The following is a 24,000-nucleotide window of genomic DNA, read 5'->3' as shown; positions in this document are numbered from 1 at the left end:
TAACTTTACTCCAGTCAAAGAATTTATTAGATATACCTACAGCCACTCCTCATAGTTACACCGGTCATGTTGCTCTTCCATCTGTTCTGTAACAGTAACTCAAGCTATCAAACTTTTACTTATCATTTTCACCTTTCCTAATACTCCTATTTAAATTTGGAAGCCATTTATTTAAGGAAGTTAAGCCTCTTTCAACACGTGTATGTACAAATGTACACACACATATACACATGCATATATATATACACACACACATATATATATAGACATGTACTGTATATTATATATTATTATATACTGTAGAAATGCCTAGTAAGTAAAAGCATCTTAAAACCCATTTCCTTTTATTTGATCATATCGTCATTCCTGAACAAATTGCATAATCTGCAGGATTTAGGTAAAGAAAAACGCATTTATTCGTATTATTTTTTATGTTGAATAAAAACACTTTGTATAAAGGCTTTCATTACATTTGAACATGCATGCATCATTGCAAAACAAGAGGTGAGATAATGCTTTGGAACTCACTTTGGAATATACGATATAAAAAAGCTCATTTAAGTTAGACACTCGTTGTTGTTTATTTTATATTTATGGAAAACGTACACACACACACGCACGCACACACGATAAAGAAGAATACTTACACGTTCTTTGTTGATATTAACAGCGTTTATGCAAGACTGAAATTGGTTTTATCAAGAATGTTTATATAATATAAAATATACAGTATGTGCTGTATATATTATATGTATGTATGTATGTATGTATGTATGTATGTATGTATGTATGTATGTATGTATATATATATATATATACTGTATGTATATATGAGCTATACATGTGTATGCATATGAATCACTTGCCAGATTGTACACAGCAGAACTTGCGATGTTTATGTCCATTATTAATGTAATAATAATTGTTACTTCATTGGTTATAGTAACTCTACAACCTCAGGTAAATATTCCTATGAAATTTAACTCGATTTATTTGCGTCCGAATTCGACTGAAATTATTCATATTTTGATATTCAGTATTAAAAGTCATATGTTAAGAACTAAGAACTATAGTCCCTTTATGAGTATTTTTTCGATAGTCACGAACGTATCGCCCTATTTCACTTGTATATTGTTAATACTTCATTTCCAGTTTCTTTCAACAATACAGTAAAAAAAATTGTATATGTGTATGAAACCTGGCCACAATAATGAGGATATATTTGCTGTTAAAAGTAACAGCTAATCAAATAAATTATGCTGACATCGGAATTACATTAATTTCTTTAGAGTTATGTATATTAGTTTTTTTCTAAAAAAAATGGATGGTGTGTTCGCTGACAAAAACTTTTTGTATAAAACCTTTGTTTTTCATTCAGATATAATTTTAGTGTGACTGATGCTAGTTTTGATTTGCTTGTATCACATGGTTTTGGGCATTGTAAGAATTGTTAATCAATATTTTAATCAGTTTTCCATATAGAAATTGATACATTCTTAATCATTATGAACAGTATTCATTGGCAATTGGGTTTTAGAAGCTTCTCTTTGATTTACGCTGTATTATTCTCGCATAACTCCCAGCGTTGTGGGATTATATCACAATCTGTAACCGAAGTAAAAAGCATCCTTTCTCGATGTATTGCAGTTCAGCAAACGGGTAAATGTACTTTTAACGGAATATTTTCAACATTTTCCAAAAATGTGCTTTAAACGAAATATTTTCAACATTTTCCAGAATGCACATTTAACGAAATATTTTCATCAACATTTCCCAAAAATGTGCTTTTAACGAAACATTTCCAACATTTTCCAAAAAAATGTGCTAACGAAACATTTCCAACATTTTCAAAAAAATGTACTTTTAACGAAACATTCTCAACATTTTCCAAAAATGTACTTTTACCGAAATATTTTCAACATTTTCCAAAATGTACATTTAACGAAATATTTTCGATCAAGATTTTCCAAAGTGTACTTTTAACGAAACATTTCCAACATTTTTGAAAAATGTACTTTTAACGAAACATTTCCAACATTTTCCACTCACGACTGCAACAACATATTAAAAACTGTTTGTAATATAGTAAACGTTATCATGATGAGACGACGAGTAACAAGCAAACAGTATTTTGTAGATATTGTAGATCTCCTCGGAGGCATCCCCATCCCACTACGTATCCTGTATGGGAGGGGTGAAGGAGTAGAGGTGGGGTAGGGAGGCTGGGATGTCCCCCCCCCCGTAGGTGAGAGTCCACGCTGGTCATATTGTAGATATCCTCGGAGGCATCCCCGTCCCACTACGTATCCTGTATGGGAGGGGTGAAGGAGTAGAGGTGGGTGGGGAGGCTGGGGTGTCCCCCCTGGCGTAGTAGGGAGTCCACGCTGCCCATCCCATCCCGCAGGATGTTCGCGGAGGCGGAAGGGAAGTTGTATCCCTGGAGGTGCTTCGGGTACTTAGGTCGTCTGAATCTGCCCTCAGGATACCTGTAGGAGGGAAGACGAAGGAGAAGGAGCGGTAATGGAATATAGTCCTCAAAGAGAATATTATTAATATTACTTTTTGTTATTTTTTTTATACCTTCACATCACTTTTGTCCTTGAAGAGAATATTATTTTTAATATTGTTTTTTTATTGTTGGTTTTTTATATCTTCATATCTCACTACTTGCATATTTTGAGCAAAGCGAATGTTATTAATAGTTTTTATAATCTTTTTTTACATATCTTCACATCTCACTACTTACATATTGTTAGTAAAGTGAATATTATTATTATTATTATTATTTGATATCATCACTTTCTCGTGATCTTAAATGGAAAAATAGACTAGTGAGCAATTCTGGAGTTACCTGAAAGAATAAGAAGCCGTTTTTCCATTTTTTAAAGATGTTATCATAAATGTATTATTATTATTATTTATATGTTTAGTCAGGCTGAAGAGGCCTGACTAAGTTGGCGAAAGCTTCCTGTGTATAGCATTATACTACGTACATACTACTGCGGACTTTATCTTTCTATTATTAATATTAGTTGTTATTATTGGTTATTTATGTCTTCACATCACTCTACTTACTTGTGGGCAAATGTAAATGTAGATATTCCCTTACAAATGTTAATTTTTTCTGACAATGTCTATATTTGGAATGTTACCAGTAATTTCCTTTCTGTAATTCTGTACCAGTTACTGATATGCTTTTTATTGCTAGCGAAAAAAAGATATTTTAAGATTCATAGTTACCTTTGTAAACTTAATACACATTCATTCATATCGCCTTACTTCGATCATTATATTTATGTAAATTGTTGGAAGAAAATGTTTTGTCTTTTTATGTGAGTCTGCGTATCGTCAAGATGTAGGGGAAAGGCAGAATAATGAAGAGTATATCTTTTTTAAATCACTTTTTATCAGTTTTTATCGATGATTGGTTGAATCATAACCGGAGAAGTTTGGTTTTAATTATATGTAGGAATAATAGTAGTAGTTGATACACTTAATGTTCCTGTTGCAAAACAGTTACACAAACCATTACAAATTTTAAGAAATGTTTTCACGGAAATTTGTTAGACCTAAGCCTTAGCTTTGCGATGTCAAGTACACACACACACACACACACACACACACACACACACACACACACACACAAAGCGAACCTGGTTCATGGGATTTTTTTTTTTAAACAACGTAACAAATTTCTTGGCAGTATTCTGACCACCTTGTTTTGCGAAATGATTCTATCGGGGTAACCAAGACAGTTCTCAATAACTGTTCACAAAAGAGGTCAGATAAATGCCCACGCAATTACAATACGTCGATTCTTGAAAATTTCACCGTCAATAAGTAACTAACAGATGAAGTTTCCATAAATTGGATGTAAACACGATTACACATTGATTCCCCAATATTGCTCCTGGTAGATTTTGATCGTGTAATGGCCCCTGAAGGTAACTGGCTATGAATATTGATCGTGATGGGACGGTCAAGATAATTTTCAAGGACCATGGCGTGTGTGATCGTCGAGGAAGCTTGCTTTCGGCGTATAGTGATCGTGTAAGAAAGTGATTGCTCTGAATACGTCTAGTGCACGTAAAGGTTACTGAAGATTACTGCTAACGGTTATTGACCGAGCGAAGATCCCCGAGGAAGATTATGGCGATTAAATATTTATAGCGTAAATGTTCACTAAAAGATTAGTGCCAGAGTCTATTGACCGTGTAAAGGTTCCCACAGATTATCAAAGGGAAGAAGAAATGACAGTTTTTTTTTTTTTTCTGCGAGTTCATACTGTACAAGACTTATCTGTAGATCGTGCAATATGAATGGCCCATGTAAAGCTATCTTTCCAGAACTGTTAGACTGCATACCCCTGTTGCCATGTACGGGTTGGCATGCAAATCAATTTTAGTTTTCTGTAAAAGAAAACTATTGTGCCGGCTTTGTCTGTCCGTCCGCACTTTATTCTGTCCGCACTTTTTCTGTCCGCCGTCAGATCTTAGAAACTACTGAGGCTAGAGGGCTGCAAATTGGTATGTTGATCATCCACCCTCCAATCATCAAACATACCAAATTGCTAACATACCAAATTGCAGCCCTCTAGCCTTAGTAGTTTTTATTTTGTTTAAGGTTAAAATTAGCCATGATCTGGCTGTAGGTGCTAACAACACAGGCCACCACCGGGCCGTGGGTGAAAGTTTCTTGGGCCGCGGCTGAGAGTTTCATACAGCATTATACGCTGTACAGAAAACTCGATTGCGCCGAAGAAACTTCGGCTCATTTTTTACTTGTTTATTGTTGGAAAGGATCTATGTTCCCTTAGGGGTGCTAGTGCCGTCAGTGCACCATCTTGCGGTGCACTGTAGGCATTACTTGAGGCTCTTTGTAGTGTCCCTTCGGCCCCTAACTGCAACCCTTGTCATTCCTTTTACTATACCTCCGTTCATATTCTCTTTCATCCGTCTTACTTTCCACCCCCTCCTAACAATTGATTCATTGTGCATCTGCGAGGTTTTCCTCCCGTTACACCTTACAAACCTTTTTACTGTCAATTCCCTTATCATCGCTGAATGACCTCATAGGTCCCAGCGCTTGGCCTTGAGCCTGAATTCTATATTATGTTCTACGGATCTAGGTTTTCAATCTTGGTATTTTCGGGTACGTCTACACGACAACAGCCAAGTCATAAACACATGTTGGCAACTTATCGCATGTGAATCACAAACAGGTTGAAAACAAGTCAGCGACAGTAGGTGGAGAACGAACCTTTGGCAAATACAGGATAATTGCATGAAGCACTGGTTAGAACTGCCAATAAATTGTTGGTTTGTATCTAACTTGTTTGTATCATGTGTGATAAATTCCTGATGTGTGTTTATGCCATGTTTAACTGCAGTATGAATGTACCTTACGAATTTTACAGTCGTTTATTGTGTATGTACTGTGCTTGTATATTCCTAGTATGTACAGTATGAACAACGATATGCGATTTTTATTTTTAGCAAAAAAAAAAAAAAAAGATACAGTTTTAAAAACAGTCAGCAAAGCAGATTTCACTGGACGTAGAGTGGATGTAGAAAGGCTCAAATCGGAAGCTGATAATTAGCTGTGCCAAACTGTTATTAATGTGAAATATTATGTTTGTCATTTTTCAATAAGAATTAATCGCAGAAGGTCGGCAGCAACGAACTGAATGAAAGTTTGTAAGAAATATTAAAATGAATTTGAAATTCGTGAAGAACACAACCAAATCATCCGTATGGAAATAGTGCCATCGGTGCATCTCACGAGGTGCACTGTCGGCATTACTAAAGGTTCTTTTTAACGTCCCTTCGGCCCCTAGCACCAACCCATTTAATTTTTTTTTTATTGTACCTCCGTTCATATTATCTTTCTTCCATCTTACTTTCCACCCTCTTAACAAGGCGAAGTTTTCCTCTTGTTAAACCTTTAAAACCCTCTTTACTCTCAGTTTCCATTTTAGAGCATAATGACCTCATAGGTCCCAGAGCTTGGCCTTTGGCCTAAATTTTATATTCCAATTCTTCTACCAAATCAGAGTAGACTATTTTTCGTTAGAATATTTGCTCAGAAAAGATATGACAGGAAGCATATAAAATACCATTGAAGCTTATCGTTATGTGCATTTTGAAACAGCGTTATCTTCTTATAAGTACTGTTGCTGTCATTTGTTTTGGCGTTTTTCTGAATACTTGCCATACTTAATTTAGTTTTTGAAAGGATTTGAAAAGCTTCTTCCCAGAAATACGTCGAGCCTTAGTAACAAGCATTTGCAATCGGCCTTTATACAGATCACACTATACAGATCACACTTGTAATTTTTTTTAAAGGGTTGGAATGACTTCTTCCCAGAAATAAGTCGAGCCTTAGTATACTAAGCAAGCGTTTGCAATCGACCTTTATATAGATCGTTTGGAGTAATCGTTTTACAGCAATTATGTTTTCTTTTTAGCTTTCGGCAACTGCATCGGAATTATAGTTCGTAATGACTCGGGTAATTGTGGGTGATACATTATCATAATAACGGGCGTGTGAAAAAAAAGGAAAATCATCCCCAGTTACTTGAAATTGAGCATAATGACCGGAGTTTGGTACGATCTCGAGTAATTATTGGAATTAGGTGAAATCGTTGCGAGGTAGTTAGATTTTGCTTTTGCATTCTTAATGATGCTCATAATTATGTAACTTATTGTGTGACTAGTTTTTTGTTTGTTTTCATGTACTGTGGATCCAGGATATTAGAATTCTCTCTCTCTCTCTCTCTCTCTCTCTCTCTCTCTCTCTCTCTCGTACTTTACCTTATGAGACATTTTTCTCTCTCTCTCTCTCTCTCTCTCTCTCTCTCTCTCTCTCTCTCTCTCTCTCTCTCTCTCTCTCTCTCTCTCTCTCATATATATATATATATATTTTACCTGATGAGACATTCCAGACGGCCGTAGTCCAAGGTGAGTCCAAGAAACTTCACCAAGCGTTTCGCCTCTTTTTCCAGTCCATGCTACAAAAGAAAATATTATTAAAGAAAAGCATCGTAAGAATTTCTTTGGTAAACTGAGAAGAAATAAAAAAGAAAACAAACACTGAATATTACTTATTTGGTTTAATGACATTAAGCAAGGATACATTTGCCTTCAGTGGTTGCATATTATTAATTGATGTTAGGACGAGGAAATTATTTTTAATTTTGAATGCATGACTGTGCATTGTAAAGACTCATTCTAAGAGATAATCATAATTAATCTTTCTGTAATTACAAGGATTACTGCAGTAAGAGATATTCCTAGTTACTGAGCCTGTCACTCACGTTAATATGCCGTTAAGATTTTCATGAAGAACTCACTCAATAACAAGAATGAAAAGCACTGAGTATTTTTCATTCCAAGAAAAGAAGTTGAACACATGCATGGGAACCTTGTGTATTGAAGGCATTTCATTTCTGGCGAAAGAGTTTGAACACTGATTTGAATAATGATTTGAACACTACCTTGTGTTTAAACATTATTTGTACATGAACATACCTGCAAGTGCTCATAATGAACGACATGGATGTGTGTGTTAGGAAGTGACAACCATGCAGTGTACAGCTGGACCCAGAGCTGCGCTCTTTCGCTGGTGAAATTCGCCCATTCTGAAATGGAAAGGAAAATGTCTTTACCTTCATAATATAATTATAATTTTTACTAAATGTTGTTCGTCCGGTATTTTTATTTTTTATAATTTTGATCACTGTATGTTTACGTTCTGACCCATATGGTTAAACGATATGGTGAAAGTTGGTAAGGAGCTCATTTTTTTTTATCGTGAACAAGGAATAATTGGAGTAGAGCTAATTAGACATGATGTATGATATTGAGTTTCAGTTTGAATAAACAGTGTTGTTGTTCACTGTGAAGAAGCGTGAGTTGTAAAGTTATATGATGGAGTGAATGAAAGGGGTTATATATACTCGTATATATGTGTGTCTATATATAAATACATATATGTATATATATATGCATATATGTATGTATAATATATGTATATATATATATATATATATATATATATATATATATATATATATATATATATATATATATATATATATGTATAATACCATGAAGTTATAAATAATATATACATATATCCGATGGCATATAAGTGATAAATGAATAAGTATACTGGGGGTTTATATATTCATTTATCACTTATATAAATTCCTTCGGTGATAATTCTCCATCGGAGATACTCTCGAGGTAGCGTGAATTTGATATTAAGCGACATTTGTAGCTTCATGATTATATACGGTGTGATAAAAAATTTCATATATATATATATATATATATATATATATATATATATATATATATATATATATATATATATATATATATATATATATATATATATATATATATATATATATACATATATATATATATATATATATATATATATATATATATATATATATATATATATACTGTGATATTCATTCGGCTGAATAGCAAACTTTAGCAAGGCCAATCGAGAACTTACCAGGGCCTTTGAAGAAGGCCATGTTGGCGAATCCGGTGTGACCCGCCGCATGGTAATGCCTCAGCGCCAGGAGGGACTCCCAGGGGTTCCTCAGGAGCACCACCACTTTCCGGGGTTCCGCTGGAACCAGGAATCGGAATTCCTGGCCGTTGTAGATTCCGTCTTTCACCTCTGAGGAAGGAGGCGAGATTAGCAGGTTTCTATGTATTTGTGTGTTTGTGTTTGCGTGCGTGTTTCTGCTTCATGTTTGGGGAATTAGTTTGTTTCTCATGCTACTTTAGAGTTTGTTCGTGTTTGTGAGCAATGTTTCTGACTTAATGGGTGCAGAAATTTATTGGTTTACGTAACGTAGCGTCGCAAGGACTAATTTTTTTTTTCTTAGAATAACAATGAGTAACGCGTTCTTGGCAGATAATTTTAGCACCCCTTCATAAAAAATGTAAAAAAAAAAAATAAAATGAATGACATGAATTGAGAAGTCGATATTTTAAGCAGTGTTTTTAATTTAGCTAACTTTTTGTATAAAAATAATGTAGGCAGGTACTCCTTAGTAGTGTCTTAAAAAATATTTAATATATTGGAGATTAATGCACAATTTCTTAGAATAACAATGCGTAACAAGTTACTGGAAGATAATTTTAGCGTCCCCCTACAAAAGAAATGTAAAAAATTATGGACATGAATTGAGAAATAGATATTGTAAGTGGGGTTTTTAATTGAGTTACCTTCTGATATAAAAATATTCTAGGCAGGTACTCCTTAGTACTGTCTAAAATATTCTAGGCAGGTACTCCATAGTACTGTCTTAAAATATTCTAGATAGGCACTCCTTAGTCCTGTCTTAGAATATTCTAGGCAGGTACTCCTTAGTACTGTCTTAAAATATTTTAGGTAGGTACTCCTTAGTACTGTCTTAAAATATTCTAGGTAGGTACTCCTTAGCACTGTCTTAAAATATTCTGGGCAGGTACTCCTTAGTACTGTCTTAAAATATTCTAGGGAGGTACTACTTAGCACTGTCTTAAAACATTCTAGGTAGGTGCTCCTTAGTACTGTCTTAAAATATTCTAGGCAGGTACTCCTTAGTACTGTCTTAAAATATTTTAGGTAGGTACTCCTTAGTACTGTCGTAAAATATTCTAAGTAGGTACTCCTTACTACTGTCTTAAAATTATATAAACTTATGTCTTGCATTATTGGAGATTAATGCACAAAATTATTCCTGCCTACTTACCATCTGGTAAAAGGGGAAAACTGTGTGTTTTTTGTATTATTGTTGTTCCTTGTCTGTAGCCATCCCTCTCACCCCAGAATCCTGTAGGAAAGAAATCAGAAGATGAGTTTTCCATTTTTTTTAGAGGATTTACAAGACCGATAGTTACTTTCTCTCTGTTTTTGCGTGCGTTACAAAAAAAATCGTTTTAATGTCGTTATTATTATTATTGAAAAAATAGAATCCACAGTAGTCATTTCTGCAGCTCAATAAAATTTCAGTGTTGAAGATACTCCTGGGAGCTTTTGAACGCCTGCTAAACTTTTACTGTTCTATAACAGCGACAAAACTGTATTCTTCGCCAACTACTCACATCCTTGGAAAGCATTATTATTATTATTATTATTATTATTATTATTATTATTATTATTATTTATTATTATTATTATTATTATTATTATTATTATTATTATTATTATTATTATTATTATTATTATTATTATTTTTATATTATTAAGGTCCCTAGGATTTTTCATAATCTACTAGAATGGAATAAAGCTATTTAAAAGCTGTGGTGACAAAGTCATTATGTGATACATTTTAAATTAACGAATGAATAATGTCATTTTACCGTGAGGAGACTGTTTTAGAGTAAATGGCGTTTCTTTTAAAGCTTTGTCTTAAGAAGTTATAAGACAGTATCTTAGCTAAATCTTGTAAAATGTTTGCGAAACATGAAGGTCCATGAAGCGTTTTTGCGGTAAGAATATATGCAAAATATTTTATGAATGTACGTTACATGGGTATTTATCTTCTACTTATTACTTTTGGGTTCATAAGCATATTGCCAACTTTATTTCTAATATACGCATTCCTTTCTGAAAATAAATATTTGAAAGTTTGTTTGGGAAGTGTTCCTCACTAGTTGCTTACAAGAAGGAGTTCTCTAACAATTACCGCCAGCTGCTCAAGTTCTAGGACAAATAAAATTTTTTATTAGGATTATATTTATTAATTAAGTTCATGCCTACAGAATATCGAAGCATAAGGACTCACTGAGAACTCGTTGTCTGGAAAGTACCGAGGCGTAAAAGTTTCCTGGGGAGGGTCATTAAATGAAAATTACTCGACAGTGTTACTTAGTGCTGCAGAATTAACACGCATAAACGATCGTTGTATAAATGTTTTTTTTACAGTTACTTAGCATATCAGTATGCGTTGATTTATTTTAGGTTAATATCATGTAGATTCATGCCAAAAAAGTTCCCCACCAAAGGAGGATATTATGAAAATTTCGTGCAAAGTGTGTGTATTTTAGTAGAATGCTTCCTGTATTACGGGGCCCGCTTTGCGGTTTGGACTGTTAGTGGAACTTTACTGCCAGATAGTTAGGTCGTTAAGACGAGCTAGAAACCCTCTCTCTCTCTCTCTCTCTCTCTCTCTCTCTCTCTCTCTCTCTCTCTCTCTCTCTCTCCGTGTAAACCACATGTAGAATCACCAAAATTAATAGCAGTTTATTAGTGCGTAACTTTTCAAGTTCATGATTATTCTGTAGTACTTGTGATTCATTGCTGGTATAATATGGTAGGTTATGGTATTTTCGTTGTTTACAGGTTTTCTTAAATTTTACTTTATTGATAAGTTGGGTGTTTATGTACACCCAGTATTTTCCTCATGATGCCTAAAACCTTCATCCAGAGGTTTGTAGTGTGACACCAGTTGCTTATATCGGAATTTAACTATATACAACACTTTAGGAAATATTTTCGCTCCATTTCAATTGCTCCATAGGGATATAGTATCGTCAGTGGACCTCACGTGGTGACAGCAGGCATTACTAAAGGGTGTTGTAGTGTTCCTTCGGTACTCTAGCTCCACCCACTTTTTAGCCTTTTACTTTACCTCCATTCCCACTTCTTGTGCTCAGTCTTGCCGTCCAATCTCTCTAACTATTACTTCGAGTGCAACTGTGGAGTTTTCTCCAGTTCCACATTTAGAATCATGTACTTCATCGCCTTTATTTTCTGGTTCTTTGTCGTGCTGTCCAACCATTCCACCTCATGTTTTCATGTCTTAAACGCAGAATGATTAAAAGTGCCTCGGTGCTTGGCTTGGCTGGATAAATTTCATAAGATTAAATCAGTCCACTTTAATTACTTATTTCTTAGAAGATATGACAACTACAGTTTGCTGGGATCTTTCCTAGATAGTGACCGCCAACAGAGTTCGGGGATCGTTATCCAGGACTAATATTTCTTGGGGTCATTATCTTTATGATATACACAGTCTTTTTTTTTTATGTTTTTACGGGAATCCCCAACGGGCTTGTACTAAACACGCCGCAAAGGTGGATACATACCGGCTTAAACCCTTGGGGGCCACTGTCTAGGAAAGATCCGTTTGTTGATGAATAAGTACCCTAGTGCTGTAATGTGTTGCAAGGCGGCGATGGGCTCTTCTCTTACTTGATATAGGTATGTCATAAAAATATCTTTTATTCTTCTTGTTCACAGGTTAGTTCGTTTAATAGCTGTCCTTCCTTGCTTTCTGCTGTTGTCGTGAAGTGCTTTTTTCGAATAAAAACCGATAATTCATCCAGTTATTTTTTCCTTTGTTGTTTTGACCAACAACCAGACAGTTTTTTTTTTTCACCAGGAATTCCAATTAACTCCAAGAATATTTCCCATTTTTCCACCTTTTGTTTATCGCTTATGTTTTAATTAACGTTATTGTTCCGGTAGCTCTTCTGTAAATGAATAGAAGTCGAGGATTTGTTGTTTCACTGTTTGTGAAGTGTTGTGAGAGGTGAGTGATGTTTGTTTTCTATTTACAGTTTTTTTTTTGTGAACATTAGGCCAACAAAGATATGTTGTTTCAGTTTGGCTTTTTAAAGGTGCATCTTGGATAGTGTCTATACAAGTCTGTTTGTAGGTTTTCGTGTTATCGTTCTAGTTTTATCACGAGTGTTTGCTTCGTAGCTTTTCTAATTTCAGTTTTTAATAGAAGCTTTGAAAAGTATGTTTTTTGTAGTCATTAAATATTTCCTGACCAGTACAGCCGGAAAGAGGAAAAAAGCAAACTTCCCCATCGACTATTGGAGTTATTTTTTTCCATAGGAAATAAAAATGACTTATGAAAGAACAATGGGAGTAAATATTTTCAACAGATTATTTTCGTAATAATATTTTTTGAAGGATCAGTGATATTTAGTTTCAGTTGACTGGGTCACGTTGATAAGTATCACATCAAATGAAGAATATCACAGAAAATGATGCAGTCAGAGAAACAGAAATTTAATGATATTGCTTGAATACGTTAGATAGAAAAATTTAATACTATTTCGATTTCCTCCCGAAGAACTCAGGTTCAGGTTCTCTCACGATCCTAAGAAACGGAATAATCCTTATATCATTTGTACTTTCTCATCCTGCAGGCGTTCATGTTCAGGAAATGAGCCGTTCTCCCTCCCCCTTCCCTCTTCCTTCCCTCCGCCCCCTCTCCCTTTCCTCCTCCCCTCCCCCTTCCCATCTCCCTTCCCTCCTCCCCCTCTCTCTTCCCTCCTTTCCCTCTCCCTTTCCTCCTCCCCCCTCTTCCTTCCCCTTTCCCATCTCCCTTCCCTCCTCCTCCTCTCCCTTCCCTCCCCCCTCTTCCTTCCCGCCTCTCCTCTGCCTTCCCTCCTCTCCCTCTCCCTTTCCTCCTCCCCCTCTTCCTTCCCCATTCCCTTCTCCCTTTCCTCCTCCCTCTCTCTCCCCCTCCTCCCCTCTCCCTTCCCTCCTCTTCCCTTTCCCATTCCTCCTCCCCCTCTTCCTTCCCCATTCCCATCTCCCTTGCCTCCTCCTCCTTTCCCTACCCTCCTCCTCCTTTCCCTTCCCTACTCCCCCCTCTCCCTTCCCTCCACCTCCTCTCCCTTCCCTACTCCTCCCTCTCCCTTCCCTACTCCTCCCTCTCCCTTCCCCACCGGTATGAATTAGTTTCCTGCAATGCTACAACCGTAATCTAAACTGGAGTGAATTTCCCCTCCTTCATAAAGTTGCTCCATTATCAAGGGGATAAGACTGTTGTAATGCGCTGCGTCCTTGTAACTGCAGGATACGAAGTGTAAAAGGAAGAACAAGAAAAGGAATACTGTAACTGGACTGAAAATGTCGTATTATTGCTGGTGTCTTATCTTGTCAGGAATTATCCGTTATCTTTTTATTTTAAGTTTCTCTCTCACTTGCTTATACGCATTAACGAAAAGCTTTTGCCCATTTATTTTTGTGAGTTTCCTGAAATAAATTTCTTGTTGGCGTTTCCCATCATATTTCTGTATTCAGTGTATGGAGAATGATAGAGTGCAAGAAGGAAAGGAGCAGATCCACTTGGTGTATTAAGAATGTCATACATACACCAGTCAACAATGGATAGCAGGAATGGATGACTAAATGGTGTGGGTGGAAGAAAATGGGAGAAATTAATTTTGAAGGCCGTGAACAATAACAGCGCCTGGCAAAAGAAGATCGACATCTTCGTCCAGAGAGAAAAGCAGTAAATATAATATTTTGCTGTGACTGCATAGAACACAACCAGTTTTATTACTAAACACAAAATTTCCATTATTTCCCTTAATTACAACGAAGGCAAGGTCATTAGCAAGTGCAGCTTAAACATCCAAACCGACAACAATGAAAGTAAGGCTGTAATGAGTTAACTGTAAAAGAATGGTTTAACCCTAAGGAAATCGGTGAGGACTAAGACGCAAGCTGCTGAATTAACTTAGACCTGGAACTACACAAATGATGGTCCCATGTCAGGACATTCAAAAACAATTGGATGCCATTCAACTGTACCTTTTAATTGTTCAATTATGCCCCCTTTTTCACCCGACCTGTCACCGTCTGACCCATACCTGTTTCCTAAATTCATATCCTAACTGCTTTGTGATTATTTTGGGATTAATTATGACTATCAAGAGACCCTGGAGGCTAATGTTTTAGGAAACAGAACAGCATAGTTTGTTCATTGAAGGATTATGAACACCGAAGAAATATTTTTCTTTGACAAAATAGCGTAAGAAATCTTTTTCTTCTGTAACGTTCTTTGGATTAGGATAATAACATTTTGATTTATCCTTGGTCCGTAGGATGACAAGCGGCGGCACGTGAAAGCATTCCTTTTGCTAAATACTGCCCTTACAAAAAAGGACCAGCTTGTTATAGAAATTCACTTGAAGACAGGAACACCAGTATCTGACGAGCAACATCTCTGGTCAACTTGTCCAGTAACGTCGTCAACGCCGTCCCTATAAGCTACCGGGTCGGTGGTCGTGATGCGACTTTTCCCACTGTTTCTTCCATCTTTCTCTGCTAAACACTTCCTCTCCAAGTCCTCCTTCACTTGATTACACCATATGATGATATATATATATATATATATATATATATATATATATATATATATATATATATGTATGTATGTATATATATAGAAATGTATATATATATATATATATGTGTGTATGTATGTATGTCTGTACAGTGTGTGTATATATATACGTATATATGTATATATATTACATATGTATATATATATATATATATATATATATATATATATATATATATATATATATATATATATTACATTGTGTGTGTATATCTCTCTGTCTATCTCTCTCCCGTTCGTGTGTTTTTGAGTAAATGACTCAATTGCGAGCATAGTCTATGTTTTCTCTATTATATATATATCCAATTACATTATTTTGCAATTCAGACAACTTTTAGTGCATATAAAGTAACACTTCCAACTCCTTTTCCGTCACGCAAAAAAAACTTGCTTTGTTTCACAATAAGTATAACCAGTTACAGTGTTGACAAACAACATTTAATTGAATCTGTCGCAGTGTTGATTTTTTATTTCGCAATCTTTTCATTTCACGAGTCATTTGTTTACAGGTTTTGTTTCATTTTTTCTTAAGTGTTGACGAGATTGAAGGCCTAGCTGAATGGAACTGACATTCCTTTTAACTATCTGTGTATGCTAATTTTAGCGTTCATTGATCTGTCTCACTTGGGAAAGCTTGCAGTATAAAAGCCAGTTTCAGTTAATTTATCCCTTACCATCATTTTATTGTGCGGTAGTGACCCAGTTCTGTCATTTGCTTTACTCTACTACCTGAATAATTTATGTCGGTTTTTAATCTTTTCCATAAGCATAACGGGTTCCTTTTAATTCCGGTTTTGTACGTTTTTATCCTAACTAAACTCGTTGTTGTGGCACTGACCTTTCTTTTGCAACCAATCTACATAAAACATGTACATATATACAAACACAACACACACACACGTATATATATATATATATATATATATATATATATATATATATATATATATATATATATATTTAATATATATATATGTACACATATATGTATATAAATATAAATATGTATATAAATATAAATATATATATTTTATATATACACATATATATGTATATTAATATAAGTATATATATGATACACAGTATATGTGTACGTATATCACTTTTCAGAAGGGAATTGCTAATATCTCAGTAACATTTCAATATCCCCTCTAGTATTTCCAAAATTAGAGAGCCATTCAACAATATAACCAGAGGTCAGGGTTAGATGCCTTCCTCAGAGGAACAGTAGCATCATCCACAGTTGAACAGTTGAAACCATTTGATCATTTGTCGGTGTCAGTTGCACCACTGAACCCAGAAATTGATATTCCAACATCACGCACTCTGTTATATATACATTTCCATCCACAGGACACCCTCGAATACTGTGGAATATACGAAATGTAATTGTATTTTTCTTTTTTAATTAATTAACAGTACTCTTCTGATACCACGTGTATGGATTGTAAAAGTTCAAAAATTAACCTGTTAGCGATTTCCGGCTCATGCTGCTCCGAGTGGTATCTTTCTGTTCATGTCCTAAAGAGAACACTGTGAACTATCGAATTTGACCAGGGGCACAAAGATGACGTTCAGGTGTTTTATAATGACTGCAGCCAATAACACATGGCGAATATTGCAATCCTCTGTTTAGCTGCACCACAATAAGCTGTAGGTCCCGTTGCTAAGCAACCAATTGGTTCTTAGCCACGTAAAATAAGTCTAATCCTTCGGGTCAGCCCTAGAAGAGCTCTTAATCAGCTCAGTGGTCTGGTTAAACTGAGGTATACTTTGCCCTTGGAACAGGAAAACATTGATAGAATTATGAGCAGATTTCATAAGACTTAAAAAGCCAACATGCCACTTTTAGATGTACAGTACATGTATATATATACATGTAAATATATATTTTATATATATATATATATATATATATATATATATATATATATATATTATATATATATACACATATACACAAACACACACAAATATATATATATATATATATATATATATATATATATATATATATATATATATATATATATATATATATATATATATATATATATATATATGTATGTATGTATATGTACAGTATGTATGTATGTATGTATAAATATATATAATCTGGAGTGCCAATGCCCAAGTAGCATCTGCTGCTTTAAGGCAATATTTCTAAAGTCTCATATACTTCCTTCCCAAGGTTGAAGTCCTGAAGGAAAAGCCAGAAACATCAGTTTCAGCCTTACAAGTTATGGGTGTTATCAGCGTTTATACTAAATATACAGTGGAACTGCATGCCATTATATATTTAGTATAAGCTCAGATGATAGTCATAATTTAATGGCTGAAACAGCCGTCAGCTTAATATTTAATAAATTGAACATTGCATCATATTTTTATCTTTTTCTTGTTCATTGGAATTTAATGGCGATTGTCAAAGAGAAAGAGTATGCCCGAAGGGTAATGTTTATAGATATATATATATATATATTATATACATACTGTCTATGTATATACATGTATGAATGTATGTATGTATGTACGTATGAATACTTACCTTTGAGGGCCAGGGTCTCGTCGTGGTAAACTGAACCCGTGAAGATCCCACTGAGGGCTTCTGTAATATACCGGAGCCAGGTATTTCCTGCTCCTGGGAAGGACACTGCAGCGACAATTGGCGCTCCTCCGGCAACCATGAATCTGCGGAGGAACAAAACAGAAAAGAAGAATTAACACTTCATTTAGGTAAACTGTAGAGTAATGATATATACAGTAAATTAGTTTCATTAAGTGTTTGAAAATAGGTGATTTTTTGTACTGTTATTATGTGAGTTTGTTCGTTGAGTTGGACCGAGTAATATAATCACGGTCTTAAAAGTCATTTTTACTTACTCGTCAGGTACAGATACACATTGAGATGAACTGTTAAAAAGGTTCGCTGTGTCAGTGTCTTCAGCTGTGGTGAACCATGTTATTTGTTTAGTCGCTCATAAACATTGTTGTTGCAATGTCTTTTTTCAGTTTTAAAAGAATTAGTAGAAAAATTCTTTGGCAAGAAATGATTAAATTTGCGCAGGTGATTAAATCTCCTCCCGCAGTGGGTTAGTGCCGTCAGTGTACCTCATGCGGTGCATTGTAGGCATTACTTACAGTTCTTTACTGTGCCTCCTCGGCCCCTAGCTGCAACCCCTTTCATTCCTTTTACTGTACCCCCGTTCGTTTTCTCTTTCTTCCATCTTACTTTCCACCCTCTCCTAATAGTTGATTTACAGTGCAACTGCGACGTTTTCCTCCCGTTACACCTTTCAAACTTTTTCACTGTCAGTTTTCCGTTTCAGCGCTGAATGACCTCATAGGTCCCAGTGCTTGGCCTTTGCCTAAGTTCTGTATTCTATTCTGTTCTATTAAATTTCACATGTGCTTAGCTCGGTCACCTTTGACACAATAGAAAAACACAAAATGCGATATAATAGTAAATGCATGTACAGTATGTTGAATTAAGCGCATAATAAGCTTACGTGTTCAAACGGACTGCGTATACTTTATGAATGGATAATCATATGTAATTAATGACTACCATGCTGGTGGGAGGGATTTTAAATGATCTGCTGTGTGAGGCTTTCAGGATTTTGTGAATAATTTGATCTCTGAGTGTCAAAGTGAAAGCGGGATTTCTGCTTTATGTCTGAATGGGTCCACCTCTTGATTTTAACGCTTAAACTACAGAAATTTGATGAGCAGGTGAAAGGACTACATAAAAATAACTAGCTACAGCAAGTGGACGATAAATCAAGAGAAATTAAAAATGCTGTGGATAAATGACATGTTAGCCTGCGAAGAAAGTTCCCGATGATTGTAGACTAGTGATTCTTAAATTGGGGGCGCGCCCCCCTAGGGGGCTGCCAGAAGCTTCCAAGGGGGTCACAGGCAGAGCTGCCAGATGGAGCCAATTATTTTTTTTAATTTGTGATGTTACTTACAAAATTGCCAAAAACGTTATCACTGCTTCCATATATTTTCTAATCATTATCTCAAAACATGCCAAAAATTCAAAATATAAGTCAATTTTAATTTCAAATCTTGTTTATGAATGGTCTTTTATTGTTATGATAAGTATAATAGCATACAAATAGACAACATATTGTTTATAGATTATAGTTGGCAAAAATTTCAGGGGTAGGGGGGCGTGGGGTCTATACATAATGCAGAAGGGGGCGCAAGGCAAAAAAGTTTAAGAACCACTGTTGTAGACGGTAAAGGACTTTCAGGGTTTTCAACTACAAACGAACGTTTAAAAATGACGTGAATAAATTTATACATGTTTATATTTTCTTTAAAATTTGACCTTGCTTCATTATGATGCTAATTAATCGATAATTGAATTTGAATTTTTTTTTTGACGAAAATAAATTTTGAATTTGAATAATAAGGGAAAAACATTGGCAGAGAGACAAAGAATGAAAAAGAATTTGGCAGTTTAAAAAAAATGCATTAAATTTAGACATTTTTGCGAAATAATTTTAAAATTAAACGTGAATCAGCTGATTGCAGCCAACTGCAGGATAGATTTAGTAAGTTGTTACCGTGTATACTTGAGTGTGTTTAACCTGTTTCATGTTCTGCATTCGACCATGTTCTCACTTAATCTGCACCCTCACAACCCTCAGTTTCCTTAGATTTATGTTTATTGTCTTAATAAATACAGCACGTTTAAATGTATTGCCGCAGAATTCCTTCCAACGTTTAATGCAATACAGGAGAATTCCGTCCGTGTTTTTAGAAATCCAAATGGCAATAATCTGCCATAATATTTGACCATACTAACTGCCAGCATGTAAGAGGGTAGGAAAAGAAAAAAGTAGTAAGAGACAGAATGAGGAAATGAGTGGTTTATTTAAGGAAGAGATTATTTATAGGTGCACTCGCATTATAGAAAAGGAAGTCTTGTACAGGTATACGGGAGGATGGATTGACAAAGAATGAAATAAGGTAAGGAATGAAAGTAGAGGAGCAAATGAGAATAAATTTGTCAGAGATTGAACATTATTTTACTGGGATGTGAATGCAGAGACGCCCGTTAATGAGCAAATGGATTTAAGAATTGAGGAAGTGAATGACGAAATGCTGTCTGTATGGAATGCAATCCTGGGTTAAAGGAGTGAGTGTTTTGAAGTTTATCTGAATGTGGATGAAAGAAAAGAGGCTAAAGTAAATAAACAGTAGTGGAGTGGAATACTGCAAGTTTGATAATGCTTCTGAAAGAGACTGCTGCGGTTGTGACGAAGTGTTAAAGAGGAGGAAGAATGGAAAGACACTAGCAATTGATGGGATTGTGTGCGTGTGTGTGTGTGTTTGTACATGTTATGTTGAATAAGTCGGTGAAAGCATCATTGAGTGGTTATTCCAATACCATTCTGTCCCATATTAAATTATCAGTCGTGGTTTTAAAAGAAAGAGTAAAACAGTTTATTGAAAACAAATGGCAAAAAACTTCCTTAGAACATAAATTTAGGGAAACTGAGTTTATTGAGGGTGCAGATTAAATAAGATCGTAGTCGAAGCATAGGAGCATGAAACAGGACACATGAAATCACAAGTATAAAAGGTAACAGAATACTAAATCTATACTTCAGTTGGCTGCAGTTGACTGATTCAACTTAATTTGAAAATTATTTTGCAATAATAGCGAACTGGGATTTAGAGACCACCCTAGCCCCATTGAACCTACTTAGAGTAAGCCAGCATAATTCGTCACTCAGGCGTTTTGCAGCGACCAGCTCTTACTTTATTCAATTTTTATTTTTATTTTCTTTTTTATATATATATATATATATATATATATATATAGATATATATATATGTATATATATGTATATATATATATATATATATATATATATATATATTGCAATATATATGTTGACGTATATGTATATATAGATATATACAGTATATATGTACGTATATATATATATGTATATATATATATCAATATATATATATATATATATATATATATATATATATAGTATATATAAAATATATATATATATATATATATATATATATATATATATATATATATATATATATATATACACACACACATACATATATATGCCTATACATATACTTATTTCTTGATATCGAATTCATTTTACATTGGGAATAACTTACACTCACCCTCACCCTCAAAGGAAATAATGTACGATAGCTGGCTAGGAACCGAACCCAAGTCCGATCAATATAAGTTATTCCCAAGGTATAGGGAACCTGTTAATGGGAATTTGTGTGTCTGGATGGATGAAGAATGGAAGCAGTTGTTCTGGACAGGTATCTAGGAGTAAAATATAACAAATGAGAGTGGGATGCAAAAGAAGTTGAATTACAGAATACTTGAGATAAGAAAGGTAGCAGGTTGTTTGTAATAGAGTGCAAATGCACAGAGGGATTGTTGAGCCAACACTATACGGAAGTGAATTATGGATGTTGAATTTGAAAACAAAAAAATAAAAAGATTGGTTGAAACTGTTGAGATGGATTGAGTGGCCGTTGTATGTGGTGTAAAATAGACCGAGTGAAAAATGTGGAGCAATGTAGAAGCGGCAAATGGGTTTTGTTAGTGACAAGATTCATCAGACTATTCAGAAAGAACGGAGGACGATAGGTTGGTGAAATTAGTTTTTTTTATTCTAAAATGGGTTAGTAAGATTGACGAGAGCAAGATCTGGAATGTGTTGGGTAAATGAATTAGAGATGTTTTTGAAAGGAATGGTCGCAATACCCTGAAAGCGTTTTAGAGTGCGTCCAAGATAGACGTGATTGTTGCAGTGCTGTTAAAGAATGTTCAGTGTACTGCTGATGAACCTTGTGTGTAGATGTACAAAGCTGCTAATGTTTAGGAAGTTTTCTGCACAGGGTGTTCATCCATGATGCAATAGTTTGAATACGAATGTGACAGTGACTTGTGTTTTACTCTTTGGATCAACCTCCTGTAAGGAGAGACAGGGTTTTGTTAAAATAAAGCTTTTCAAATTATATATATATATATATATATATATATATATATATATATATATATATATTTATGTAGATATGTATATATATATATGTATATATATATATATATATATATATATATATATATATATATATATATATTTATAAATACACGTATATATATATATATATATATATATACCTATATACATAAAAATATATATATATATATATATATATATATATATATATATATATATATATATATATGTATGTATGTATTTACAGTATATATATTTGTATTTATAAATACACGTATATATATATACATATATATATATACACAGTATATATATATATATAGTGTGGTGTGTATAAGTATTTATGTATATCCATAAATATCTAATTGTCCCGGTGACGGAATAATTACACGTTCTTCATATAAAGAAGGTGGGGAATCCTTATGGTGAACCGAAGCCTTAGCAGTTTAAGAGTTAATAACATTTGTATTAAGGATGGGAAAGATTAGAAGGACCCCTTTCATGGAACGTCTATAGAATCATCACCCGATGAGGCGTTGGGAATGATTACTCGTATTTAATCTTCAGATGTGAATGGGTCTTCCCGCAGACGTAATCTCAGAGAGAGAGAGAGAGAGAACGTAAAAGCGCTGCCTTTTATTGGTGTGTTTCTTTCATTATTTTTTCTTCTCGACTGGCAGTCAGGCAGACGGACATTTTCATTTGCAGACAAAAGGCTAAGAGCGCTGATAATAACATTCTTGCGGCCGAAATGCGAGCATTTATGTTAATTAATTAAAAAGCCTCGCCCCCGTTTTCTTTGTCCTTTTTGGGGAGAGAGAGAAAACGGTAACCCTTGGAAAGAAAGTTGATACTCCCTCTTCGTGATAACGGAGGTGAGATTAGAACCAACTCGCTTCTAAGACTCTATTGTCGTTTCTTGTTGCTGAATACGTAGGGCGCTATTCTAGGAGGGATACATTATGTTCATGGGATTATCGTATGCAAAAATGAATTTTTTCACGATGTAATAATTTTTCAGTTTTTTTATGAAGATTTGGTATTTTTACTGTCACGAGAATAGCTGAAAAAGGTTAAACGTTCATGAAATAATTTTATTTATTTTCGTTGTTGTGTGACAGTTATGCTTTACAAACGGATTTAAAACACTTTTGTATTACACTTTATTTGCTGATTTTTTTGTCTGAAATTATTTTATTATGTATTCATATATGACTGGTTTTGTTTATATATGGGATATATATGTATGCTTAGAGAGCAGCTACTTAGATTATTTATACCTAAAGATATTTTCTTATGCGTTCACTTTCTACTGGTTTTACTTATATATGGGATATATGTATGTATGCATAAAGAGCAGCTACTTAGTCAGTAAACAACCCAGATCTGCCTAATTCAACCCAGGAAAGGAAAAGAATATTAAACTGACTGTTTCTGCTCTGAAGTAATCCGTGATTCTCCTTTTGAACAGTGAAAGATTTTGAGGCTTAGTGACCTCTGAAGATAAAAATAGATTATGTTTTTGTGCCCCGCCCCAGGGTTTTTTTTTTTTAAGTTAACACACCAGGGTTTCTTCGGCCATTTTAATAAGTTAATGGCCTCTGGTTCGATGATAACTTTTTGTACATTGAGATTGATAACAACCTATATACTGTATTCCTTGGCATTATGGACATAGAAATAAATTTTTTTTCCATTTGGTGATTCGATTATTAGAATCTCATTCATATAAATATGTCAGGGACTCTTGTGCCATAGGAACGTTGATCCGTGCGAGGAAGAAATAACTTCCACACTTCGGTA

General features: G+C 34.6%; 1 protein-coding gene and 1 long non-coding RNA gene across 2 annotated transcripts in view; one reads left to right on the top strand and one right to left on the bottom strand.

The window, feature by feature from the left end:
* The window catches only part of LOC136850697 (uncharacterized), a 553,838-nt gene that overhangs the window by 266,705 nt on the left and 263,133 nt on the right, over positions 1–24,000 (top strand). The window lies entirely within an intron of this gene.
* LOC136850689 (uncharacterized) overlaps positions 413–24,000 on the bottom strand; it is a 54,503-nt gene continuing 30,915 nt past the window's right edge. Inside the window, exons 2-7 of the mRNA XM_067124500.1 lie at positions 17,715–17,857; positions 9,764–9,844; positions 8,530–8,700; positions 7,530–7,639; positions 6,927–7,009; positions 413–2,486 (exon numbers count right to left, since the gene is read on the bottom strand). Coding sequence (XP_066980601.1) covers positions 2,300–2,486; positions 6,927–7,009; positions 7,530–7,639; positions 8,530–8,700; positions 9,764–9,844; positions 17,715–17,857 — 775 coding nt within the window. The 3' untranslated portion in view covers positions 413–2,299. The remainder of the gene's footprint in view (positions 2,487–6,926; positions 7,010–7,529; positions 7,640–8,529; positions 8,701–9,763; positions 9,845–17,714; positions 17,858–24,000) is intronic.

The sequence above is a fragment of the Macrobrachium rosenbergii genome, chromosome 22, assembly GCF_040412425.1.
Source record: "Macrobrachium rosenbergii isolate ZJJX-2024 chromosome 22, ASM4041242v1, whole genome shotgun sequence".
Classification (NCBI taxonomy): Eukaryota; Metazoa; Arthropoda; class Malacostraca; order Decapoda; family Palaemonidae; genus Macrobrachium; species Macrobrachium rosenbergii.
The sequence above is the reverse complement of the archived record's forward strand: the minus strand, read 5'-3'. Positions and strand labels throughout refer to the sequence as shown.